Source organism: Urocampus carinirostris, chromosome 19, assembly GCF_059441175.1.
Source record: "Urocampus carinirostris isolate Australia breed hairy pipefish chromosome 19, RoL_Ucar_1.0, whole genome shotgun sequence".
Lineage (NCBI taxonomy): Eukaryota > Metazoa > Chordata > Actinopteri > Syngnathiformes > Syngnathidae > Urocampus > Urocampus carinirostris.
This window is the reverse complement of record NC_142367.1, coordinates 26,369,352-26,391,180: the sequence shown is the minus strand read 5'-3', so window position 1 is coordinate 26,391,180 and position 21,829 is coordinate 26,369,352. Positions and strand designations below refer to the sequence as shown.

General features: G+C 40.3%; 1 protein-coding gene across 1 annotated transcript; it reads left to right on the top strand.

Annotated features, from left to right (window-relative positions):
- The first annotated feature begins 670 nt into the window (after window positions 1-670).
- On the top strand, window positions 671-21,475 carry LOC148347853 (MAGUK p55 subfamily member 3-like). Its single transcript, XM_088324285.1, has 10 exons — window positions 671-842; window positions 8,904-9,014; window positions 11,638-11,756; window positions 11,824-11,901; window positions 11,968-12,048; window positions 12,125-12,262; window positions 15,392-15,473; window positions 18,863-18,948; window positions 20,008-20,082; window positions 21,389-21,475. Exons 2-10 carry the CDS (start codon window positions 8,990-8,992, stop codon window positions 21,473-21,475), a joined length of 771 nt encoding a protein of 256 aa, XP_088180411.1. The 5' UTR covers window positions 671-842; window positions 8,904-8,989.
- Window positions 21,476-21,829: the final 354 nt, after the last annotated feature.

The window sequence follows — 21,829 nt, the reverse complement described above, 5'->3', positions numbered from 1 at the left end:
AAAATGATCAAATATAGTGCTCAAAACCATGGGCGTAACCAGCCCGTTTTGGGGTGGTCTTCAAGCACCCCCAAATTCACCACAAGCACCCCCAAAAATTATACAATTTTAAAAACTATTTTCCTCAATAAAAGACAAGATAGGCTAAAATATGATACAAAAAAAACCGCAAGATTGAAAAGAAAAAAATAAAACAAAAATGTAAACCATGCCGTGTTGGGAATACTCAACTGCCTTGAAATGGTTCAGTCCGTTTGATTCCGAGCACCCCCAAAGTTTGGACCTAAAATCGCCCCTGCTTAAGCTACTATACTATGCTAATATGTGTATTATTAGGCTATAATTGTGAGTGTTTCACGACCAATTTGATGAAATTATTCTATTAAAAAATAAAGAAATATGAAATAGGAAGATGAATAAAACATGGCTGGACCCAGCATCACTTAGCTCCAGGTGATGCATTCAAGTACAAATAAAAAAAAACAAAATTCCCTCTTCCCTCTAGAAGTGCGTATATTCTCTACTCTAAATCCTCACCAGTAATACTATCAATGTGTCTGAAAACAGGAGCATATAAATAAAGAATTATTACCAAAATATTTTGAAATCGGGGGTTTCATTTTATAAACTAAACCAAGAAAAACCTGAATTTCCGAGCTGCCTCCGAACGCGTCGCAGCCGGTAGTATGGCGACGGACAAGAAAGGCGAAAGGAGGAGAGAAAAGCGCCGCGAATAAAAGCTTGTGTGTGTTTGTCGGCCACGAGTGAGTGAAGACGGACACAAAAGAAGGAGAGGAACGGGACAAAAGAGCAAAAAAAAGAGAAGACGAGCCTCGAAAAAGGTGAGAATCCTCGACATTGAGCTTGTTCGTTAGCCTCTAATCAGACACCTGTTCACCGTTTTAGCAAACATTTTCATTTACTCTTTTTTTTGTTAATATTTTGTTATTTTCCGCTAAAAACTTGATATATGGAGACTATTTCTAAGTAAGAATTGTGTTTATGTCTTAATATTCATGATTTGAATGTACAGTTACCCCTCGTTTTTCGCAAGGGTTGCATTCCAAAAAGGTCCCGCGATAGTCAAAACCCGCGAAGTAAAACGTGGATTATTCATTGAATACTCTATTATACATTAAAACCAACAACCCAATTTTTACAGGCTCATATATTTGTTGAACAATTAAAATGTCTGTATTTTATAAAGATTTTTGAGTAATAATTTATCTAATCTCATTTTTTATAAAAATCTTAGCTCTAGTGCACTACTGTATTGATTAGGAATAGGAACACAATCCACTTCATTGAATCAAGGTTCGTACAGGTGCTTCAGACCTTTAAAAATGCCTGAATTTACTGTTTCCAAGGTTTGAATAGCCCTTGAATTTTCGGTAAAGTGCTTGTAAATGCTTGAAATTCCCGCCATGTATCTCAGCAGTCGGACCACGCATGAATTAAAGACGCATAAAACATGTCTGTTTAAGGGTACAGTGTGTAATATTTGACTATTACATGGCATTGTTTTTTTTATTCGAGCGAAACCCAGTGCCTAATGAGCACAGCGGGGAAGCAAGATGGCAAACAAACATGACGGTGACTGCTAGGTATGGATTTCGCTATATAAGAGTAATACAAATTTCTCTATCTATGAATTTGATACATTTAGCAAAGGTACGGTAGTTCATGTATTTTTGCTTATTATTCAAATCATTTTTATTGCTTGAAATCCTTAACTCATGAATGTTAACGTTGTGTTTTGTAAATGCTTGAAATTGTTGTCTCGTGCTTGTTCCCTGGCAGTCTGACTGGCATTAAATGAGGAAAAATAAATTTCGACACGCTTGCTCTGGTGGCTTTGCTTTTCTGTTGTATTTCTTCTTCCCTCGTGACTAACGGCAGCTGGTATTGGTTAGTATGGCGTGGTCATGTTAGGTGTTCCCAACAGGACAGGTAAAATTGAAAAAGGGCTTGAATTTTGCTATTAAAACCTGCAACTTGCGCTTCTCTCAGTGTTGCCAGATCAAGCCCGCGGGCCGCCTGTTTGACACCTGTGCTTTAATATGTGCATACAGTAATGGGCAGATGGCCACCTCTGATTGGATGACCTCACCCTGTCCCAACTCTCTGGAGACCAGCGTTATTAGTCCGGCCACATGTTTCTGTTCCTGCATGTTACATATAATAACAGAAACATATCAGTCAGGCAGAATCGCAATCGGCTAATTGGATACTATAACAGTGTTCTGGTTTTCCTGCGTCCCTGTGTCCTAGACGCATCATTTTTGCTGGGGACGCAACTTTTTTGACACCAAATTGTCATTATTACCCGATTACTTTTTTTTTTTTTTTTAACAAAGATTTACCGCACTCCAAACTTTTCGTCAGGCAGATCCGCCATTGTTGTTTTGGTCTCGGCAAATGAGATCTCGTTGCTTCGAGATGACGTCATTGTTTTGGCGGTTGTCGGGTGAAAGAGAAGTATGCCTTTGTGAAAACAGTTGGTATTAGGTGCGACTGGGAGGTTCGGGTTCGCGCCCCGGCCGAGTCATTCCTAAGACTTAAAAAGTGGTCGGCGGCGCCCTCTGTTGGCTGCGGCTGCATCGGCTCGCTACAACGGGTCAGGTGCAATCGACATTTCGTTCTGTGTACATTGTTACACAGAATGACAATACAAGGAAATTATTATTATTATTATTATTAAATCAACAAAAAATTGGTTATCTCTTCAGTGTCGGTAATAAGTCGAAACATAACACAGAAAGTGGTAACAACGGCAATAATTCCGGCACGAAAAAAACGGCGGAGAAATTCTTCGGAAGACCGCGAAGGCAAGGAAAACACGTGTGTTAAAGTTAACGATTCAAAGAAAGATAAACAAAAGAACACTCCTAGCAAGAAAAGGACTTTTCTGCCAAAATGGACTCAATTATATTCCTGGTGACGCTATGAGGAGGATGATAATGGATTGGACCTTGAGAAGGCATTACAACTGTGGCGGGACAGCAAACCACAAAGAATATATGAACTGAAAATTTTGAAGTGATAACTGCTTTGTATTACCAATTAACTGTGATGAATAAAACTACATGAATATATAGACTAATATTTCAGCAATATAATTTTTTATAATGTACAATATTGTGAACTGAAAAATCTGAAGTGATAACTGCTTTGTATTACCAATCAACTGTGATAATTAAAACTGAATGAATATATAGATTTACCCTAAATTCCGGACTATAGAGCGCACCTGATTATAAGCCGCACCCACCACATTTTAAGAGGAAAACCGATTTTGTGCTTACACAAGCCGCACCTGTATATAAGCCGCATGCGCCCACATTAAAACATGTAACACAATCACGAAAGTCCCATGATTGTAACTGAATATAAATTACACAGTCCAAAAACCACAGCCGGCAATATGAATGGAAAATGATACCAGTACTTAAGGTTTGATGCAGACCTGCAGAGTCCGGGTCCCGTTAAATGTAATCCAAGGAAAAAAGTGTATATTTCCAAAGGTAAGGGTGGGAAAAATATACATCAGGGATGTGATTTTTCCGACTATAGTCGGAATTCCGACTTTTTCACTTGCGTAGCAAACAAATCCGACTGTCTCTCTCTTTCCTTTATTGCTCTGGCGCACCCTGGTGGCCGTTAAAAAAATTGCATAAATTGGCCACATCGTTGCACAAGCTGCAGGGTCTGAACTGCATTTGAACTGACCTTGCAGTATTTACAAAAAAAATCAGGTATGTGGGCAAATTATTTTGTTATTTAAATCTTCTAAAGATGTTAAATTATTAATTTAAGCATGGTTTTGGACAAGTAAATTGCTTAAAACCCAGGAGCTTTGGGGGGGGCATCGCCCATCCACTGGGCTCTGCCCTGGGTCCCCAAACCCCCGGCTAGGTTTCAGACTTTTTCTCCTCACCTCAATCACATCCCTAATATATCCACTATTGTCAGCTGCGTCCAAAAACACGTCTCACCTTTACTCCACTTCCCGTCAGCCCGCGTTTGTTCCGCCCCTTCTTTTTGATTCGCGCGTGGAAAACATATCAGAACAAGTCTCTAAAATAAATACATTACAAAAATATACAGTTGCAAATACATATTATACATGGTTACACATATTTATAAAGAAAGACGGTACACCGAGAGAGTTTTCAGAGCTATAATAATAATAATATAACTTTCATCCCAAACGGTGCCTGTGACAGGGCAGTCAATGTATAATGAGTAAGCGTAGTTTCCGATTATAGACAAAACGTCCTTAACTCGTTCAGTCTCATCACGTATTAGCGTGAATTCCGGACTATAGAGCGCACCCGATTATAAGTCGCACCCACCACATTTTAAGAGGATAACCGCTTTTGTACTTACACAAGCCGCACCTGTATATAAGCCGCATGCGCCCACATTAAAACATGTAACACAATCACAAAAGTAACCCAAACCCGACTTTAAGTCCAGCGATTGTAACTGAATATAAAGTACACAGTCCAAAAACCACAGCTGGCAAAATGAACGGAAAGTGATACCGGTACTTAAGGTTTAATGCAGACCTGCAGAGTCCGGGTCCCGTTGAAAGTAATCCAAGGAAAAAAAAGTCTATATTTCCAAAGGTAAGGGTGGGAAAAATATATATCCACTATTGTCCGCTGCGTCCAAAAACACGTCTCACCTTTACTCCACTTCCCGTCAGCCCCCGTTGTTTTTGCTCCTTCTTTTTGATTCGCCCGTGGAAAACATATCAGAATAAGTCTCTAAAATAAATACATTACAAATATATACAGTTGCAAATACATATTATACATGCTTACACATATTTACAAAGAAAGACGGTACACCGAGAGAGTTTTCAAAACTTTGATAATAATAATATAACTTTCATCCCAAACAATGACTGTGACAGGTAGCAACACGCTCGCAACACAGTAAACGGGTCTGGTAAAAAAAACATACCGTACTTGTAAAAATCACGGTAAACCGTCCTCATCTTCCTCATGTGTTGCGCCATGTGCCTTTCTTTTTGCATTTTGCATGATGAGGGTAAGTTTACGCTAATTTAATTAATGCACAAGCTAAGATGTTGCAGTCTTCCTCGGCGCATATATTCCAGCGAAAAATGACATAAATTGGCCGCATCACTGAATAAGCTGCAGGGTTGAACGTTTGGGAAAAAAGTAGCGGCTTATAGTATGGAATTTACGGTATATGATACGTTTGTCACCGATTTACGATTTCAACCTGGATAAGACTAAATTTTGGGGAGCCATAGATCTCTGTTGGGACCCATAGATTTTTGAGCATGCGGGTCCCCGGGACCCATTACTTTTCACAGGTCACTTTTCACATATCCTTCCACCTGGGATGTCCAGATGGCCCTTTCTATGTATTGCTCCAGAGAGTCGCGCAGCAGCATAACAGGTGGCGTGTGAGCCTTTTTGTAGGACAGATACTCACATTTTAGTGATACTTAAGTGCAGGGTTGGGCAACATGCCACATGCATGGCATTTAAATCGAGACGGACGAACAAAAAAACGGTGAGAATAAGAGAGCATCCGATTGGTGACTACGAGAGAAATACGACAACATTTCTACACAAATAAATCTCAATTTGAAGGCTTACAACAGGGACCTGGTATCTAATTTTCCTTTAATTCTAAAAAGAAAAAGAAAAAATACTCTAGAATTACAGACGCTGCCCTACTTAGGAACTTAGGTTCTATATGGTGTATGTTTAAGGTTTAAAATCATTACTCTATGGAGATAAAGTGAAGTTTAACCTACTTCTGGAAGATGTGCTTCAAGAGGTTCTCCGTGGTAAAAAAAATAGAATAGAATAGAATATACCTTTATTGTCATTGTTACAAAATGGGTTGAACATATTGTGACAACGGAATCGGACGTATCACTCCAGGTTCACATTTAACAGTGAGGATAAAAGAAAACTAAAAAGATAAAGGAACAAAGAAGATAAGGTTATAATTTACACAGTATAAAAGAACAAAGAAGATAAAGGTTATAATTTACACAAAAAGTGGCCGGAATAAGCCATTCCGACCATTTTCTCAACCGCATCAAGCTTTAAAGTGAAGTTTAATTTACTTCTGGAAGAAGTGCTTCAAGAGGTTCTCCGTGGTAAAAAAACAGAATAGAATAGCATATATCTTTATTGTCATTGTTACAAAATGGGTTGAACATATTGTGACAACGAAATCGGACGTGGCACTCCAGTTTCACATTTAACAGTGAGGATAAAACAAAAAAGATAATGGAACAAAGAAGATATGGTTATAATTTACACAATATAAAGGAACAAAGAAGATAAAGGTTATAATTTACACAATATAATAGAACAAAGAAGATAAAGGTCATAATTTACACAAAAAGTGGCTGAAATAAAGCGTTCTGACCATTTTCTCAACCGCATCAACCTTTCTTATTTCACCTTTGTTTCAAAAGAAACGGCTTACCTCTTCTTTACACTTTACAGCAGGGGTGTCAAACTCATTTGAACTCGGGGGCCATACGATAGGACAAACATTCTGTCGGGTGCTGGACGAGTAGATTAAAGAGAAAGAGAGAGAGAGAAATAAGAGAAAGAGGTAGGGAAAAGGAGAGAGGGCGGGACAAAGAAAGAAAAAGAGAGAGGGAGAGCGTGAGAAACAAAAGATAAAAAGTGGTGAGAGAGGGGGAAAAGAAAGGGAGAGGAAGAAAGAAATCCCAAGAGAAATAGAAAGACAGAAGGAGAGAAAAGAGAAAAGAAAGCGCGAAGGGTAGGAAGAGAGAAAGAGAAAAGAGACAAAAGGAAGTTGGAGCAAAAGAAGTTAAAAAAAACAGAGAGAAAGACACAAAGGAAGAGAAAAAGAGAGACACAGAGTGGAAGAAAAGGGGTGGAAAAAAGAGAGAGCGAGAGATAGAGAGAGAGAGATAAAGAAATACAAGTCCAGTGTCTTTGTTCGAGGCACCTGGCTTTGGCAACGTCAGGCTGACATATTTCAACCTGCAGCTCGTTTTTCTCTTGCGCTCCTTTGAGTGTTGTCTCACAATATGTTCAACCCATTTTGTAACAATGACAATAAAGGTATATTCTATTCTATTCTAAATCTGATTTCAAAGGACAGTAAAAAGTCTTGAATTGAACTTGCCTTAAGCTGTAGAAACCCCGATAAAGGAAGAGGGCTAATGCGGCCATATGGTCGCAAAGAAGGGAGATCATCGTGGAAAAAACACAGCGGTGGGGGTTGTTTTGCTTAGAGCTCTTTTAATTAGAGAGAGTAAGGAGATGGAAGTAGGGAATGGCTGTTTTTTCTACAAAGCTTACAAAACGAAATTTGAAATTTAGATTTGTGAAACCGTCCTGATCTTCCTCATATGCTGCGTCATGTGCCTTTCTTTTTGCATTTTGCATGATGAGGGTATGTTTACGCTAATTCAATTCATGCACAAGCCAAGAAGTTGCAGTCTTCCTCGGCGCATATAATCCACCGGTCTAAATCTTACCTTTTAGTACTCGAGCGCCGCTGGCGGCCGTTAGAAAAATGACATAAATTGGCCGCATCACTGAAAGAACCGCAGGGTTGAAAGTTTGGGAAAAAAAGTAGCGGCTTATTGTCCGGAATTTACGGTATATAAAAATTTACTGCCACCTACTGATATGGATGACTATTACAGTTCCTCGAGATTGCAAAAATACTGAATAATGGCCTACATTTTTGGAAAGATGAAATTCCAGTGGCACACTGGTATAACTGACCTATTTATCTTCCACTAATCTTGTTTATCAATTAACTAAAATATGAATGTGAACAACATGTTGAAATGCCTGACTTCAACTTTTTACAAGAATGAACCAGAATCAACCATTCTTAATCAACGATAAACTACAATCAAAAAACAAGTAATATGGTCAGCTACTATACCATTCATCAATGATATCTTTTGCAGAAAATATCAAAACTTGAATCGCACACCGTGCTTTGCCATGCAAGCCATGAGCAATGTGATAGCTTGCTTCAGTGGTGGTGTTTTTAGCAGTGACAAAGGTTTTCAGGGTCTGTGTTTGTTTGCCGTATCTGTAAACAGCGTGTATTAATGTCTCCGCCTTGAATTCATGTTCATGTTTCGTCTCTAACACTTGATGCGCGAGGTACAACGCTCTCGGGGCATAATGCACAAAACAGCATGGTCATTTTTTTGCACAAAGCCCCAGTCATTTGTCCACTTGACTGGAGAGAACGAGGTGTTTTCGCTAGAGGAGCCGTCATGATTTGTTCATTCTCGCGCACGTGTGTTTTGTTGGCTGGGTCTCTCTCTCTCGCTTTCTCTCTCTCGCTTTCTCTCTCTCGCTTTCTCTCTCTCGCTTTCTCTCTCTGTCTTTCTGTCTCTCTCTCTTTTTTTTCCTTTCTCTTTCTTGATCTTTCATTCTCTTCTCTCCTTCTTTCTTGATCTTTCATTCTCATCTCCTTCTTTCTTGATCTTTCATTCTCTTCTCTTTCTTTCCCTCTTTCGTTCTCTTTCACTCTTTTATTTTTCTCTCTATCGCTCTTTCTCTCTATTTCTTTCTCTTTCTCTTTTCCTCTTTCTGTATAAAAAAAAAAAAAACATTATTATTTGTGCATGTGCTCGTGTGCCATAGGTTGCCGACCCCTGATTTAGACAGATGGACCGATCACGAGCTGGAGGTTAGCGGGGTGAGGATGCAAGCCGAAGCACTTTAATCACCAGGGCGGGGGATCGAACCTTTCCACTTCGACCCTAACCCACAATCATTTGCCGAGACTGTGGATGCCGCTAATACCCTCAAACAATTTCATTCAAAGAGTCAAAGAGGCACGGACAATCCTCGGCATCCATCGTACAGATGTGTTTTTTCTTCTCACGCTTTCAGTCGATAACATTTCTCACCTGGGCTGAACTTGACCGACGGCCGTCATCGGAGCCACCCTGACACCTCCCTGAGGGACTCCGCCAAGGATGCCTGTGGTGTCGGCAAACACAGGTAAGGGTGTCGGGTTTTGATCAGTACCTATCGTTCAAAAGTTATGAGTCACACAGACAATTTGGTGTTTTCCTTGAAAAAGTCACACCTTGCCTGCGTCCTAGACGCATCATTTTTGCTGGGGACGCATCGTCTCAAATCAACGTGCGTCCCCGGGACGCAACTTTTTTGACACCAAATTGTCATTATTACCCGATTACTTTTTTTTCTAAACAAAGATTTACCGCACTCCAAACTTTTTGTCAGGCAGATCCGCCATTGTTGTTTTGGTCTCGCGCCGATTTCGGCAAAGGAGATCTCGTTGCTGCGAGATGACGTCATTGTTTTGGAGGTTGTCGAGTGAAAGAGAAGTATGCCTCCGAAAAAACAGTTGGTACTAGGTGCAAATCAACAAAAAATTGGTTATTTCTTCAGTGTCGGTAACAAGTTGAAACGTAACACGGAAACTGGTAACAACGGCAAGAATTCCGGCACGAAAAAACGGCGGAAAAATTCTTCGGAAGATCGCGATGGCAAGGAAAACACGTGTGTTGAAGCCAACGATTCGACGAAAGAAAATAAACAAAAGAAAACTCCTCGCAAGAAAAGGACTTTTTTGCCAAAATGGACTAAGTTGTATTCCTGGTGACGCTATGAGGAGGATGATAATGGATTGGACCTTGAGAAGGCATTACAACTATGGCAGGACAGCAAACCACGAAGAATATATGAACTGAAAAATTTGAAGTAATAACTGCTTTGTATTACCAATTAACTTTTTGTACACATAATCGTCATTATTACCCGATTACATTTTTTTTTTAAACAAAGATTTACCGCACTCCAAGCTTTTCGTCAGGCAGATCCGCCATTATTGTTTTGGTCTCGCGGTTCGAGTTTTCGTCTGCACGCCGATCTCGAGTTGTGTGGTGAAAAGTCCGTCTCTTTTTAGAGAACCGGCTTTTTTGGCTCAACTCATTAAAGAGAGCCGGCTCTCAAACGGCTCACTTGCTTTGATGCATTATATTCGAATGATGATGTTGTATAAAGAAGTTAAGAAAAAAAGGAAGTATAAAAGGAGAAAATGAAAAAAAGACAGGTTTGTGGTTATCCCTTTAATCGGTATATTACCAACAATAATTTGATGCAGAAAATGAATTCATAATTTGATGATTAAAACGGAACGAATATATAGATTTTTATGATATATTTGTCACCGATTTACAATTTCAACCTGGATAACACTAAATTTTGGGGACCCATAGATTTTTGAGCATGCAAGTCCCCGGGACCCATCACTTTTCACAGGTAAAATGAACACTGCTTTATTCATTTCTAATGTCTGTGTTTTATTGCCCATATTAACTCCTCAACGAGACTGTTGAGAAGCAAATGGGTGTCTTCAAGATGTCACCCGTCCCCGAAATACGTCACGCCGCCAATCATTAGAAGGCTAATGGGATTCAAGATATTTCAAAACGTACTCATCAAAGAAACTTCATGATCAGTCAAGTCAAGTCGTGTTTATTTGTGACGCCCTTTATTACAAAGAGTCTCAAAGGGCTGCACAGACCACTACAGACTATTATGACACCATCCCCTGATCTAAAATCGACATGAGGGCAAGGAAAAACTCAAAAACCTCAACATGAGAAAAAGGAAGAAACCCCGAGTAACCGAAAACTTTAAAACCCGGTATAACTCACCCAAGAAGTGTTTTATTATTCCACTAATGAACTATTTTGAATAAACATGGGCTCATTACTCCAGCAAAAGTCCAGTGAATCCAACCATTTCAAATATTTACTCCAAAACACATAATTCAGGCGGATTAAAAAAAAAAAAAAAATCCACCTAAAAGCATTCCCGCATCATTACCACTTTGTTTCCAGGGTTGGGTAGGGTTACTTTAACTGGATTACTTTCAATGACTTTTGGATGACTCCAATACCAAATATGCTAATGTAAGACAAAAGAAACTAAATATGAATCAAATGATGACTCACAACACGTGGTAAGCTTTCTCTCCTGGATTTGATCTCTTTGATGCGACAAAAACAAAATGAAAATCAATCCAAACAGCTTGCCGACATCATTTTTGCCGTTCCATGTATTCCGTTATTTCCCAAGCCTGCACAAAATTTAGTAATTTTATTCATATTTCGTTTCTTTTGTCTCTTATTAGCATATTTGGTATTGGAGTAATCCAAAAGTAATTGAAAGTAATCAAGTTAAAGTAACCCTACCCAACCCTGTTTGTTTCAAGCCTGATTGTGCTGTTCTCTAAAGGGAGTAGTACTCACTGTTGTAGGAGATCTTTAGTTTCTGGGCTATTACTCGCATGAAACAGTCTGCCTTTCCTAGAACAAGAATAAACTCTAGAGTTTCACACAAAAGTTTAATAACACCCATCAATGTTGATGCTCCGGATACTTGACTCGCTCCAAAAATGTCAGTTTTACTGCTAGCATAATTGCACAATCATCCGTTAGCCTTCTAAAGCAAATTTATTTCTGATTTTCCTTTACAAATAATGTCATTTCACCCCAAACTTTTGAAAGGTAGTGTACGTAATTAAGAGAGAAACATTGAATTGAAATGAATTTCCTGAGGAACATCCGTTTCAGTGACTCTCCTGTGTTAGATCTCCACGAGACGCTGGCCCTGCTCACCTCTCATCTCCACCCCGATGCCAACCACAAGGAAGACCTGGTCTTCCTCAAGGACGTCTTCAGCGAGCAGAGTCTCGGCTACCTCATGAAGGTACGTCGACTCGGTTTTTGTCGCGTTTTTGAAACGGAACGGATTCAAGAAACGGTCTCGTACTCAGATCCATGAAAAACTGAAGCGGTATGAGCAGCTCAGTCCGTGCCCAGTCCTCCACAGCGCCTCCTGCCTGGTGGATGACGTATGTCCAAAAAATGTCCCCTTTGGTATTTCTGCCCGGGTTTTGATCACCATTCTGGTTTTCCAGTTGACGGAGGAGCTCCAGAACGGGCTTCTTGACGAGGATGAGAAAGAGCTCCTGCTTCTGCTTAATGCTCCTCACCTCAAGGTACGCCATCAAGTCCATCTCAAAAAAAGGATTCTGGATCCTACCGATCTCGGTCTTGGTTGTGTGGACCTCCCAGGCCGTGCTTTCGGCCCACGACACTGTAGCCCAGAAGAAATTTGACCCGGTGCTGCCTCCCCTGCCAGAGGACCTGGATGATGAGCTGGAGGAGGAGTCGGTGAAGATCGTGCGTCTGGTGAAAAACAAGGAACCGCTGGTGAGATTTTTTTCATTTCTTCAATAATTGTGGATTTTTTTTTCTAATCCAGTCCTATTGGCAACAAAAAATACTTATTTAACCTATTTTCACTATTTTCACTTTTTTCCTTTGTTGTTTGAATATAGGCTAAATTATCTGATATACGTGAATGTTGTGCTGATTTTCAAGTGTTTTATGGTATATCTTTAATAAAATTTCCATTAGAATGATTAGACTTGAAATTAGCGATGCGGTAATGGTAAATGGTCTGCATTTCTATAGCGCTTTTCAAGTCAATGAAGACCTCCCAAAGCGCTTTACAATGTGCTTCACACTTACCCATTCATACACACACTCACACACCAATAGGGAGTCAGCCTCCCAACGTTTTGAGGATAATCAAGATGCTAAAAGGTAAATGGTCTGCATTTATATAGCACTTTTCAAGTCTCTGAAGACCTCCCAAAGCGCTTTACAATGTGCTTCACACTTACCCATTCACACACACACTCACACACCAATAGGGAGTCAGCCTCCAAACGTTTTGAGGATAATCAAGATGGTAAATCGTCTGCATTTATATAGTGCTTTTCAAGTCAATGAAGACCTCCCAAAGCGCTTTACAATGTGCTTCACACTTACCCATTCACACACACACTCACACACCAATAGGGAGTCAGCCTCCAAACGTTTTGAGGATAATCAAGATGGTAAATGGTCTGCATTTCTATAGAACTTTTCAAGTCAATGAAGAACTCCCAAAGCGCTTTACAAAGTGCTTCACACTTACCCATTCACACACACACACACTCACACCAATAGGGAGTCAGCTTCCAAACGGTTTGAGGATAATCAAGATGCTAAAGGGTAAATAGTCTGCATTTTTATAGCACTTTTCAAGTCAATGAAGACCTCCCAAAGCGCTTTACAATGTGCTTCACACTCACCCATTCACACACACACTCAATAGGGAGTCAGCCATGCAAGGCGCCTACCTGTTTAAGGGGGCATTAGGGATTCAGTGTCTTGCCCACGGACTCTCCGACATATAACACGGAGGAGCTGGGAATCGAACCTGCAACCTCTTGATTGGTAATCATACAGGAAACAAAGACAAAAAAAACGCTGACGGGGAAAAAGCTAAGGCTTATCTTGGTCCCATCCCCTTGACTGTTTTAACTTTTCCCATCTATATATTTTAGACTTCAATCATTTTGAGTAACATTATAATGGCAGATAAGTTGATCATGTTAAGAATGTTTCCGTTTTTTTCGCGAGGAAAAAAAATCCGCCATCTGGCATTCCATTCATTTACTTAAGAAGAGTGTTTTGCCATCAAATCAACATCGTTTTTGAAGTGAAGATAAAGATTAAACCCTGAAAGTCCTGACTGGCCCGCAGGCAGGCCAACGGTCTAAAACAAGATACTAAAAAAAACAAATTTGTGATAGTTCAACAAAAAGCCCCCTGGGTAGTCAGCTGATGAGTTGATATTCTCCAAAAACTGAGTCTTTTCATCCAGGACCGTAAAGTGAATCAAATTGTGTAAAATATCATGCCAAAAAAATACACCTTAAAGCATTTCTGCATCATTCGAGGTTCCTTGTTGTGATCCGTTCGTTTTGCCACATCATTCCACTAACAAACACTAGTAAAATTATTTCCAATATGGCCATTGGCTTCTGACCTTTGATTGACACCACTATCGGCCAATAACAAGTCAAATTCAAATTTATTTGTATAGCCCTTAATCACAAAAATGTCTCAAAGGACTGCACAGGATTACAATAACACAATTACCTGATCTTAAACCAACAGGCTTCTTTTCTTGGTCCACAGGGCCTGCTTGATAAAACAGAGAGTAGCTCTTTAGCGGCAAATATCTTCAGCCGGTAGTAACCAATTCAAAGGATGGTTGACACATTTGTTAGCCTATGAAGTTCTCAAAAGACCGATTTGAAGATATACACAGTGTGTTTAAACCAGACCCCCAAAATAAGCATGTGTTACGATTTTAAATACCGTTATTGCGTGCAAGGTTGCACAAACATTGATTGACCTTTTCACAGATGAGTCAAACATTTACAACTCTTTCAAAATGTCTAAAAAATTGGCCAAAGTAAAATGCAAAGTTGCATTGTTTTTTTCTGTTTTTTATTTTTTTTACCTGTAAACCTCATCTCATCTCATCTCATTAGCTGCACCGCTTATCCTCAGTAGGGTCGCGGGTGTGCTGGAGCCCATCCCAGCAATCATCGGGCAGTGGGCAGGGGACACCCTGAACTGGTTGCCAGCCAATCGCAGACCTGTAAACCTTTCTTCTCCAAATAGCCACTTTTGGAAACTGCTAAAACTCCACTTATAAAAGTGTAAAATGTATGTTTTTTCAGATGTTGATGAAATTTGACATGGTACCAGGTAGAGCTTCAAGCTATTGTCTCACTGTTTTCCAGCGAAGATGCCCATGCTACATTTGTGTGTCTTTTATTATTATTTATTTTTTATAATATTGCTATTTTATTTTATGCATATTTAATAGTGTATTCATTTTAATATTTATATTTTATGCCTGAAACCCTCAAAAATGCTTAAATACATTTTAATGCTGTATTTTCAAGGATTTCAAGGAAAGTGCTTGAATTTTGGATGAAGTGCTTGTGAATGGTTACCATGTTTCTCGGCAGTCTGACTCGATAGACCAGACCTGGGCACTCCGGTCCTGGAGGGCCGTATGTTCTGCATGATTTTTGAGGTTTCTCTGATCCAATACAGGTGATTCCAATCACCAGTATCGTTAACGAGCACTTGCTAGCTTGCTAACGAGGTTATAATTTGTATCACCTGAGTTAAAGAAGAGCAAACTTCAAAATCTGGCAGGATGTATGGCCCTCCAGGACCGGAGTGCCCAGGTCTGCGATAGACCGTGAATTGTGGATATATTCGTCCACCTGAAAAACCACGTGTGACGATTGCGGACTTTTTGAGGACTTGAAAAACATATTTGTAAATCGGGCATATGTTTGTGGATTGAGCAAATAAAAAGAATTGGCTTTGTAAGTCCTTCAAAAGTGCTTGAATTTGGCCATGAAAAATTCATGAACAGTTCAGTTACGTTCTGATTAATCATTGTGGTTTCGGCCCGATCAGGGCGCAACGATTCGGCGAGACGATGCTACCGGCGCCGTCATCGTGGCTCGCATCATGAAGGGAGGAGCGGCCGACCGTAGCGGTAAAACCCAGTCTCTTCTTTGCATTGTGATGTTTTCCCTTTCCCCCCCTCAAGCCTTTTGAGCAAATACGTTTAAGCCTACTTTACACCCCGAGCCTTTTGACCTAAACTCCGCACCCGCAGGACTTCCTTGTCAGCCGTGACACACAAGTGAGGAGATTACGTTGTGTAATGCTCAGCAAACTGTCAACAGAGATTAAATCCTCCAGATTAGTGCCACGAGATTGCATATTTGGGGATTCCAAACGGGGTTGGTGTTTCCATGGAGATGTGATCAACTTTATGTCAGCCAGTGGGAAATGGCACCTGTTGTTGCGACGGTCCATTCCGAACGACAATCCGTAGACGTTTAAATGACTGGGTCTTCTTTTTGGGAGGAAAACAGCGAGCCGCTCTTTTTCACAGCGCGATGACGGCTGTAGACAGGAAACCCTGTTTTTGCCAACAGTATTCATAGAATGCGAAACAAGAGGCTTAACAGTACTGTATTGGGACAGTGGTTCTCAATTGGTCTGATTTGAGGACCCACAATCCCACACTAATTAAAAAGATGCAACCAAATTCCAGTAAAATTAATTCTGATTCCCCAATATTTTGATTGACAATATTGCAGTTTGTTTAAAACAAACTATATTCCTTTTAATGCTCACGACCACGTGTCTCCGATTTCGCGATGTAAAGCGGCGGATATTGCTGAGGACATCATGAAGCGGTGTGGGAAGCGGTGTCCCTGCTAAAAGAGGTGTGCGATTGTGTTTAATTTCACTCGACAGAGCTTAATGTTCAATTTTTGAGTGAAATCCGATGTTTTTGTGAGATCATTCACATATCTTACTAAATGCTATTTGTATGTGATCTCCTTTGAGTTTTAAGTGTCTCCTGTTTGAAACCCATGTCGGGTCTAAAGCGACCACTTACGTGTGGGAGAGCTAAAAAATATTGACTAATCGTAGAAGGAAATTCAGGCAAATACTTTTTGAGTTTTTTAGGGAGCTGCAGAAAGTTTCTTTTCGTCTCACCGGTCGCGCCCTTTCTGAAAACCTTCCCCCACTGCGCTGTGTTTTAGTGAAATAGACAAAGAAACGGGAAAAGAAACTCCCTCTGCCCCTACCCCTGGGACAGTTCAGACACAGTAAAACTAGGAGATGCCAAAAAGGCCCAACTGATTAGAAATACACACTTTTAGCGAATACGTTTAAGCCTACTTTACACCCCACTTGTGACGTCACCCTCAAAGCGCCCATTGTTTGAGGAAGTACTCATGGATGCTAACGCCGAAGCTTATCCAGCAATTTTAAAGTTGGCCTTGCTTTCCCGCCATTGAATGCTTTCCATGTGTTTGTCCACCACGGTGTGTTGGATTTCTATGCTACGTGTTTGTTGAAATGTATAAATGATCATGGAAAAATCGGGGTGGGAGAGTCGTCTCGGGAAGGCACACTTACATCCGCTGTTGTGAATAAACCCGCTCCCGTGCGGAATTGAAGGCTGTTTGATTATTTTTTTTATTCTCTCTCAGAAAACGAGCACGCATGATTGTTGAGAAGCCTAGGTATAGGACATTAGCTCATGATATAGTTCATCTTAATTGAACAGCAATGGATGACGGAAGTTTCCTTTTCTTCCTTGAGGACTGAAAACAAGTGGGTGTCATTTTGTCCAGTTTCGCGGAATCCACCAATTAAAAGACAAGTTTGTGTTGCAATTTGACACTGTTCTCCGCAGTATGGTTGCATGGTGTAATTAAACTCATTAGAAATGTATCGTTTGCCAAATTATTCGAATTAGTTATCTGTCTCTATTAACCAAACCTAACCTTCATTCTCCCAACAATGCATGCTCTTTTCTTAATGGAAAAAATATTTGCACGAGACCAGCATTTCCACACGGGGCCAGATTTATTTTCTTTAAGTATTTAATTAACTAAATGAATTCCATCGAATTTAGCCGAATTATTGTCTAATTAGTCTTCGTCAAGCCTCCCTCTCAAGATCGATCTTCCGTCTCTTCTTAAGTTCTGTCTTCTGAAGTTCTTTTCACAAGCCGGCGTGTCGACCACCCCCATGGCGGGCCAGGAACCCCCCCACCTAGTCGCCACCTCGTCTGGACCTGTCAAAACATCCCCGCGAGCTTCCACGTCATCAGGACTCTGTTCTCCAAACAGCGCCTACCACCTGCGTCAAAAACTCTGTCAACAGAACTAAACAAAACATTCGGAACGGCGCAACTTGACATTGACCTTAAGCCTTCTCTGTGAAAAATCTTCATTGCATTCAATAAATGTAACTTGTATAAAAATGTATAAAATCCCTTAGAGTCAAATAAATAAAACATAAAATCCTTCAATGGTCACACGATCCGAGAAAATGTGACGTAAACAACTCTGAGCGTAACGGAATATGGCGCATATGAAAACTGCGGCAGGTCTGTGGGGGCATGACCTAAAATGTAAGAAATACCATAAATTCCGGACTATAGTGCGCACCTGATTATAAGCCGCACCCACCACATTTTAAGAGGAAACCCGATTTTGTACATACACAAGCCGCTCCTGTATATAAACCGCATGCGCCCACATTTAAACATGTAACACAAACACAAAATTAACCCAAACCCGACTTCAAGTCCCGCGATTGAAACTAAATGTCCTTCATTAAAGTCCACAGTTCAAAAATCACAGCCGGCAAAATGAGGCGAAAATGATACCGGTACTTAAGGTTTGATGCAGACCTGCAGAGTCCGGATCCCGTTGAAAGTAATCCAAGGAACAAAGTGTATATTTCCAAAGGTAAGGGTGGGAAAAATATATCAGATGTAGACATTTACTCACGCAACTCCTTTTTCTTTAACCAACTTTTTACCCCCTCTTCTTTCCTTGTCTGTCCCTCACCTTTAGCGGTCCCCACTTAAACTCGGCACCCCGCGTTTGTTCCGCCCCTCATTTTTCGTACACCCGTGCAAAACATATCGGAATAAGTGTCTAAAATAAATACAAATAAATACATTACAAAAATATACAGTTGCAAATACATATTATACACGGGTTACACATATTTACAAAGAAAGACGGTACACCGAGAGAGTTTTCAAAGCTTTAATAATAATAATATAGTTTTGACAGGGCAGTTAATGGTAGCAACACTCAAGCGCCGCTGGCGGCCGTTAGAAAAAAATGACATAAATTGGCCGCATCACTGAATAAGCCGCAGGGTTGAAAGTTAGGGAAAATAGTAGCGGCTTATAGTCCGGAATTTACGGTAGAGTCCATTTTATATAGCAGTTTATCCGATGCAGCTCGTACAAAGATCATTTTGAGTTTGGATCTTAAATTTGAGAAAATAAATAAATCTGTAGTGGCCAGAAAATGACTGTGTCGTTTGTGTTGCCAGGTCTGGTGCACGTGGGAGATGAACTACGGGAGGTCAACGGCAACCTGATAACCCACAAACGGCCGGATGAAATCAGTCACATTCTGGTAAATGCGGTGCAATTTGGAGACGGAAACACAAATTGATAGTGGGGAGTACCGTATTTTCCGCACTATAAGGCGCACCGGGTTATAGGGCGCACCCCGAAAAAATAGTTTTTGGTCGTATTTTTGACATACATAAGACGCACCGGATTATAAGGCGCTACAATGGGAACGTGGACAAAACAGTCAGATAGTTCAGTCCAACTTATTACCCCCTTAACATTCCCAAAGCTTGCAAAGACGCAAATACGTGTCGAGAACACGTGCGAATGCGGTGTCCGTAAGATGTCACTCAAATGCATCGTTCCATCATTTGGAAGGTTAAAGTCTTGGGATTCAAGAAATGCCAACCATTCCTTAGTATCTATTTTCTTTTTTGCTCGCAACTTTACCGTGCATATGACAATAAACACTTGGAATTGAGTTGAATTTAAAAATAGACACTCCATTCCATCCATTATCTGCACCGCTTATCACAGAAACATAGAGTTCAGTCTGAAACAAGATACAGGGACAATATAAAACCTGGAGTAGCTCACCGAAGTCGTTGTGTTAATAATAATGTGCAAGGCAATGTCCTCTTATATCCGTGAGTGTAGTAAATCCAGGATAATAAAATATTTACAAATACAGAATAGAAAACAATGCTTTCTCTATGCCGTCAGCCACGTGCTATACGCATTCATCTTTTTCGGCCAATTGCAGGCTTTGTTTTGCCGTTTAAGCCAATGCCAGCCTGTAAACGATAAAAAGGATCCGCCCCTTGACCTCCAAATAACTTTAGCCAATAGTGATCGATTCAACTGATGATTGACACATTGGTTAGCCAATGAAACGCCGGTAAATAAATCCCAGCATACACCGCGGACTACTTGGCGTTCGGGGGAAAATCGGGTCGGCGGGTGCAAGTTAGTTGGAAATCTTTGCAATTTAATATTGATCCATAAAAAAGGCGCACTGTATTATAAGGCGCATGGTCAGCTTTTGAAATAAATAAAGGCTTTTAGGTGCGCCTTATATTGCGGAAAATACGGTAATTCTAATTTTCTGTTTTTATACCAGTCCCAGTCTCAAGGTTCCATCACCTTGAAAATCATCCCAGCCATCATAGAAGAAGACAGAATGAAGGAAAGCAGGGTAAGGATTTAATCCATGAAAATGCTTGAATTTTAATGTTATGTCTTAAGAGTTTAAAAAGTGCTTGAATTTTAGCTACAGTAGTTGTAAGCAATGTTCCCTGTCATTTTCCTTACGGGTCTGAGCGTTCGCACAAAGTCGGTGAGCAACGCTTGAAACGACAGTGAGCAACGGCAATCCCAAGTGTGGCAACTAAGTCATTATCAAATATGTCTAAAACGTGACATCAAGTTACATTTTGCTGAGTTTCCGGCAATGCAAAATGATTTTTCTCTTTTGAATGAATTGACTCATGTACTATTGCCTACAAACGTCGTTTGTTCTTACAATTCTTTTACAAGATATCCATTTCTTTTTATTTCCTGATATCTTTTGTCGCATAATATTAACATTTTTGGGGGCTTATTGAGTCGGTTGCAAGATACAGAACTGTACCTCATCACATTTTTTAGTGGAAGTACAATGTTGGCAACAAGATTCACTTGATATCATTGAAAATTATTTGAATGCAACACAAACGTTTTCTTCTTTTTTCCTGTTTTTTTCTACTTTTTATTAATTTCCTTTGAAAAAAAATCTCGTTGTGTTTATTTTTTCCGAGCTGTTACTTTTTTCTTTTTGTTCTCTATTTACTTTTTTCCCTATATTTCTTTTCTATTTTTTCAGGCTTTTTTCCCAAAAATTTTTTTTTCCTCTTCCTTTTGTTCCTTTTTTTCCTCAGCTTTTCACTACTTTTTCATTTTGGTATTTTTTTTCTTTTTTGTTCTATTCCCCCCTTCCTTTAAGTCATTTTGTGCATAATTTTACATAATATTTGGTCATGTTGGGATGAAAGAAGCAAAAACAACCCGAAGAGCCGTTTAGGACCCGAAAGAGCCGGTTCCTTTTAGTAAGCAGAGCCGAAGAAGCCGGTTCTCGAAAAACTCCACTGACTTTACTCAACTTCGTTCGACTTCGACCTTGACTTCAAAATACCGCATTTAGAAAACAGCGTAAGGGGAACCCGTGTATTTTTACCATCTTGCACTGTAACTTTGACTTAATTCGCTTCTAAATTAGCAATTTCAAGCCCTGATTTTTGTGCGCTGGCTAGATTTTCTTGTGCGCTGAGAATCTGCGGGCAGTGCGCGATTGCGCACGCGCCTAGCTTAGAGGGAACATTGGTTGTAAGTACTTGAAAATGTTACCCAGGTGTTTGGCAGTCTGACTCAATAGACCACGCTGCTCTCTGGTGGCTTTGCTTTGCCATCACATTTCTTCTTCCCCTCATGATTAACGGCAGCTGGCATGAGTTTGTCTTGTCAAGCGTCTTAGCCCCCTTGCTTTGCGCCTAAATGATCAGGTGCTTCAGACCAAGATGCCTGGAGGCTGCCAGTTTATGAACAATGGCTAGAAAGGGAAACCATGGAAGAAATGCATGTAGGGCAGGGGTCCCCAACCTTTTTCAAGCGGAGAGCTACATTGTCTTACCAAAAAACTCAAAGGGCACCCAGTTCGATAGATGGAGATAGATATAGATAGATAAATACTTTATTCATCCCCATAGGGATATTCACTCTTCCAGCAGTATACTTTTGTTGGAAAATAAAATAATGAAATAAAAATATCCATCCATCCATTGTCTTCCGCTTATCCGAGGTCGGGTCGCGGGGGCAGCAGCATTAAAAGGGAAGCCCAGACGTCCCTATCCCCAGCCACCTCCTCCAGCTCATCCGACGGGACCCCGAGGCGTTCCCAAGCCAGCCGA